At 47.7% G+C, this 6,325-nt stretch overlaps 1 protein-coding gene across 1 annotated transcript; it reads right to left on the bottom strand.

Moving 5' to 3' along the window:
- Positions 1-939, bottom strand: LOC101801683 (olfactory receptor 2A2). Its single transcript, XM_005031366.5, has one exon. It carries the CDS (start codon positions 937-939, stop codon positions 1-3), a length of 939 nt encoding a protein of 312 aa, XP_005031423.1.
- Between the last annotated feature and the right edge of the window lie 5,386 nt (positions 940-6,325).

The following is a 6,325-nucleotide window of genomic DNA, read 5'->3' on the forward strand; positions in this document are numbered from 1 at the left end:
CTACACTGAATGAAAGACTCTTTTCCTTCCCTGGAGATTCAGCAAGGCTTCCTTCACCTGTTTGTTCCTCAGAGTGTAAATCAGGGGGTTCAAACTTGGGTTGATGACACTGTAGAAGAGGGAAAGAACTTTTTCCCTCCCAGATGCATTTCCACTCCCAGGAACCATGTACATGAAAATGGCATTTCCATAAAACAGACCCACCACAATCAGGTGTGAGCCACAGGTGGACAAAGTTTTATGCCATCCTGCCACAGACTGGATGTGCAGAACAGTGGCCAGGATGTGCAGATAGGAAATGAGGATTAAGACCAAGGGGAAGAGGAGGAAGCACACACAAACAGCAAAGATCAGGACTTTATTGACAGTAGTGTCAGTGCAGGCCAGCTTTAAGACAGCAAGAATTTCACAGAAGAAGTGGTCAACATTGCAGGGGCCACAGAATGGCAGCCGTAAAGCCAGAGAAGCTTGTAGTGTACCAAACATGAACCCAAAAGCCCATGAAACTGCTGTAAGGGTGAGGCACAACCTCCAGTTCATGATGAGGAAGTAGCGGAGAGGATGGCAGATTGCCACATAGCGATCATAAGACATAGCAGCCAGCAGCACGCACTCTGTAAGTGCAAAGATTAAGTAAAGGTGTATCTGTGTCCCACACCCAGCAAAGGAGATGGTTCTTCCTTGTCCAAGGAGGTTCCCCAGCATATGAGGGACATTGTTGGAGGCATAGCAGATATCTACTATGGAGAGGTGGCAGAGGAAAAAGTACATAGGGCTGTGGAGGCGGTAGTCCAGGCAGATGAGCACAAAGACGAGTGCATTTCCCATCAGAGTGGCAGAGTAGAGGACAGAGAAAAGGACAAAGAGAGAGACACGCAGGACTGGGTTGCTGGAGAACCCGAGGAGGATGAATTCTGTGACAGCTGTTTGATTCTGCATGCTGTGCTGAAGGTGCAACAGCACAAACCAAGACTGCTAAGACCTGGAAGGGAAGGAATGAGGGAAAGAAAAGAAAAATTAGAGTTTTTGTATGAATGTCATGTCCTTTCTTCTTCCCACTGCAGCTTCCATCTCACCCCTTTCCCCCCCTTCTTCACTGGAAGGTGCATAATACTCTAACCATGCTGAGCAATGTAGATTTGAATTGCAAGCTCTAGACTTTGCATAAACTTAAAACTTCTTTAAGCAATCTTGCACAATTGTACTGTCTAGCTTTCCCCTGATGTTTTTCTTTTTCTGTTGTTGTTGGGTGTTTTTGTTGTTGTTGTTGTTTTTTGGTGTGTGTGATTTCTCTGTTGGAGAAAATAACAGCTCTTTATCATGATGAAGATGGCAGATGTTGATTAAGATGAAGGTAAAACATCTTAAATAACAGCTACTTTAAATTAAGTCAATATAAAAATAAATGCATCATTTGCAGAATAATTGGTTTTTTCTATTAATCCAGAACAGTGTTTCTAATCCACCACTGTGAGTCCTTTAAGTCAGTGAAGTGCATTCATATTGAATCCTGCAGTTGCTTGATATGTAATTTTATATCTAACTTCACTTCAGATTACTGAACAAACAGAGCTACGCTTGGAGGTACAGTACATATTATTGCTAAGAAAATGTTACTAGTATTTATACAAAGGAGTTTCCTTACCTGTAATATCAAAACAAATGTGCTTTTCTCAGCTCCGTGTTTCTTATTAGGGAAATCTTGTTAGCAGGTTCTGAAGTACTTTCTCAGGTAGTAGGCGAAACCAGACTGTTCCACTCCTTTCAGCTTCCTTAATTCATTTGTTTTTAAAGCCAAAGTTTTCTATGCAATGAGTCTGAAGGGACACTGTTTTGATTGCCAACAGGCAGCACAAAAAGGAATCTGAAGCAGAAATCCCCAGGGTTCAGTGTCTGAACTCTAGGTATCCTTTCTGAAAGTAAGCACTTACACTTTATTCTGAATTGGATGTGGCATTGTACTTACAAAGGCCTCTTCTCCCACCTCTACTATAAGAGCTACAACATGTTGTCTTGGGAAGGCAGATATCTATTCCTGCAGATAAAGTAAGATTAGATTATTTTTAATATTTGGTAGCTAGAATACATTCTGAATGTAATACAGAAGACACAAAGCCTTGTCTGAAACTTCCTTATTTGTCTGATACACCCTTAGGATTCCTCCTAACTGCAGATCTATGTGATTCAGCATTCTGCTGCAGGCAGTTCTGGCTGCCAAGGTTCCAGTTTCTTCTTCTAAAACTATTAATATGTATATTGTAAACAGTTACAGTGAGGCACAGTAATAGCAATAAAAGCCACAGAAAAAATGGAGAGTGGAGAAAACTTCTTTTAAATTCCACTAGTTTTTGCTCCCAGCAAGTAGTTTATGGGTGCTAGGCCTGGGTGAGCACTGTGCCACTTACTCATGACTGTAGAAAAGGGAAAGAACTTTTCCCCTCCTACATGCACTACACCAGGGGCTCACATCCAGGATATCACCAAGAGACTACCAAGCCTTGTACAGCCTAATGACTATTATCCACTGCTATTGTTTCATGTCCAGGCAAACCTTTATTGAGAGGTCCAATCATTCCCACAGCAACCATGGCCTGTGTCAGCTTTGTTCTGCCCACAGTAGCAAGCAAACAGCTGTGTATGAGACGTATCAGGGAAGTGATCCAGTGGAAACTACATCATGGTAAATGGCTTGGCTTTTAGCCAGCTCATTTTCTGTTCTGCCTCTCTGAACTACCTTGCAAATGCTCATAATAGCACCAAAGATGGGTCAGATGTGCAAAGCAGGCTTGCATGGTCATTTCTGGCTCAAGAATGTAACTTTTATGCTTATAAATTCAGAGACGTACTGCATAGAAACAGAATTTTAATATGTATTTTCACTGAACAATACTGATGTGTTTTTACTCCAGTAGGCAGCTAAGTACCACACAGACCACTCAGGCCCACCATTGCAGGAATGGGGAAAGAATTGGTGCTCACAGAAGTTTGTTTGACTGAGGCAGTGAAGATTCCTGCACTCTATATTGGCCATGATTCCAGATGTAGGTTATAGACGCAGGATGGTTATAGCCAGAGAGTGCGGCAGTCTCTAGAAGACAGAGATGACTGAGGAAGCCAAATCCCTCTCCCAAGACACCTATGCCACAAACAAATCTCTAACCCATTAAAAGTCACCATCAAAGTGACTTCTATCTGTTGCTGTACCATTTCCACAGTGGATGGGAGGGACATGGTGAGGTAGCTGAGGAGAACATTGTGAAGGACCGATAAGCAAAGGATTAGCATGCTACCTGCAGTGTTTGAGTATCTGGGTCTGTAAGACAGCTGCACAGCCTTTATTATACTCTTATCCTCCCACTTGCTTGCAGCTCAGAGACAGAGATAATTTTGGCATGCACCAAGTCATAGAACAAGTTAGACTGGAAGGGACTGCTTGGCTCCTGTGTTCCTGCTCCTCATTTCTGAAGCACGGTAACTCCAGATACTTTGCACATCCTCCGCATCATTCCTGCCAGTTTCTCTTTTCATACCACCTTGTGGAGGGAAGAATGGTCTTATCCTTATGACCCAGGTGGCTGCAGAGCCTTTCAGTGAAGTAGGAGTCTCCTTGTGCCCCCCTGTGGATGACCTTTCCTTCAGCAACAAAGCTCCTGGAGATCCGCTGCACCTGTGGCACAAGGTGGCTCTGTTGGTGGCCCGCAGTTGGTGGTCAACGAAGATGGAGAGAGAAGGAATCTTCTGGAGCCCGGTGCTGCTTCAGCTCAGCAGAACCTGAAGCTTTCAGTAGCAACAGGGAACATTTTAATTCAGCAAAACGCTGTCCTGCCGAGTGCCTGAGCCGGCTGGACACACCCGTACTGGGGATTGAGGGAATGGTATATATCTCCAGTGTGCTCACCCAACACCTTGCTCAAGGGCTTTTTCTCCTCGGGCTTGAGGCTTACTTCCACTCCTCTCTCCCACGTCCTTCCTCATTAGGACATTGACGGGAATCACTAGGAGGTAAAGCAGACTTTAGCCATGTTTTGCTTTTGATATTATTTGGATTTAACCTCCTGAGTGCAAGTCCTTGCTGATATGACTCAGTTTGGTCACACAAGCATGAACCTGCACTCTACCCCACTGTCATTTTCCCCTGGACTTTACACAGCTGACCCAAACCAAGTGCACAAGATACGGGTGTCTTTCTTTCAAGACCTTCCTTCTAATCACAAGGCATTACTGTATTGCCGTCACGGGCCAGGACTGCAGCAGCTTCGCCTTTCACGGCTCAACAAAGGCCAGGGCCACCAGGGCATCTAAGCATCTGAACTGCAGCCAGTGTTTGGTATGTTGCACAATGAGGTGCTCAGAAGAGCATTTCTTTCTCCCCAACTCCAGTCCCGCACAGTCTCTGGCAGTTTTCTCAGCAGGGATCTCTGTTTGGTTTGGCCAGTAGTTGACAGCCTCTGGGATTTGGAGAGGGGTTTCAGAGTGTTTGTACAGCTACAAATCAGATTCACCTGAGCCCTAAGATGGCAAGAGAAGCACTGCTGCACAGTGCAAAGGAAGGGAGCAAATGGCTCTCTTCCAGCGAGCAGGGGTGGATTGTGAAACAGGTGGAAGAATGGGGGAGGAAATGGATGAGAAGGGGAGCTGAAAGGTAAGCTAAGAACAGGGGAAATCCCAACTTTTATCTGATGGTGACCAGGCAACAAATGCTCCAGGAGCAGTGCCCGTGCCTGACCTTCCCAGAAGCCAATGCATTGCCATAGTGTGAACTGAGCCAGTGGGACACAGGGCCAGTGCTCAGTGCTATGGGTAATGGAGCCTGTGTCAAGAGATGAGCCGCATGAGGCATCATTAAGGAGTCGCAGCATAAATGATAACAAGCCTGACGGGGCTTCTGATAATCGCACAGGGGGCTCTGAGGATAAACTCCCCAGTGTGGTCGTTGTGCTGCAGCTGAAGGCCACGGTGGAGGTTGTTAAAGAGTTCTTGTATTGGAAAGCATTTCTGTCCGCCGGGGATGATGTTGGGGGCTAGCCACACAGAACATCCAAGGAACACATCATGAAGTCCCCAGGGCTGTGAGCAAAGTCAATGCAGCAGCACACAGTCCCTCCCTCAAGACAAAGACCAATGATGACCATTTGCAGCTCTGCCCCCCTTGGCCACCGCCACGCCTGTTCCACACACCTCTCCATCTGACCAGGCAGGAGGAGATTTTCTGAGACGGTGCAAATAGATGCTACCCCCAGGTGGGAGCTCCTCTAAGAAGAAGCTCCCGCAAGAACCCTAATCCCAAAGGCCTTCTTAGAGACCCCATGGGCAGGTTGCCCTTCCCCCTGGCAAAAAGATAAGAGTGGGGCAATGCTGTGGAAGAGAAGTGCCTTTTCTTTGGCCCAAGAGCTGCCCTGCATTGTCAGGAGCATCCCCTGTTCCTCCCACGAAGGGAATGAGCAATGCGGTGGAGAGACCATGCTTGGACAACCCTGTCACATGGACAAGGGGCTGAGAGTGACTTGCTCCTCTCTGCTCACTTTCAGGTGCCACCCACATGACCCCTCGTTGCCCCACATGCTCTCCCTCTCTCTGCTGTCATGCTTAGTCTCTTGTGCAGGAACCATTCTTTCCTGGACAGGGAAGGCAGTGCAGTGAGAAGGCGCTGGAAGCTCAGCTGCTGGCAAAATGCTGAAAGGCAGATTGGGACCCTGAGCAATTCTTCCACAGATTCTTCCCTGCTGCGACACTGCCAGGTGTCACTGTTTAACAAAGCAGTCCACTGACGGGGTGTCCCCTCCTTGCTGTCCCCCATCCTCCCTCTCCCCACTGCACCACCTAGCATCCACAATGCATGACTCAGGCACAACACAACATTTCAAGGGCTTTTATTAGACCATTTGTCCAGAGCGGTGGATTTGGCAAGAGACGGGCAAGTGGCCATGCTGCTCTGGGGCAGGAATTTCTGTTTTCACTTGGCAGCGACACCAGCAGTGGCACGGGCAGGTGCAGCCCGTTGCCTGCGCCTTCTCCTCCTATCCTTGGCCTTCCTCTTTCTGGAGGGTGCGGCCACACGCTGGCTTTGGGGGACAGCCCTGCTGTGGTGCCTGGGCTTGCCTAGCAGGAGCTGCTTGAGTGCAGAGCTGTTCTGCACAGCCATCTGCAAGTGGCCCGGGGAAATGCGATGTTGGTTGCTCCTCTTGGAAATCTTCCCAGCCATGTCCATGGTCTTGTGCGTCACCCACTGCAGCACAGCAGCCAGAAAGACGGGGGCCCTGGCTCCAACGCGCTGGGCGAACCGGCCTTTGCGCAGCTGCCTGTCGATGCGGCTCACAGGGAAGAG

Source organism: Anas platyrhynchos, chromosome 1 (genome assembly GCF_047663525.1).
Source record: "Anas platyrhynchos isolate ZD024472 breed Pekin duck chromosome 1, IASCAAS_PekinDuck_T2T, whole genome shotgun sequence".
In the NCBI taxonomy this organism is placed as follows: Eukaryota; Metazoa; Chordata; class Aves; order Anseriformes; family Anatidae; genus Anas; species Anas platyrhynchos.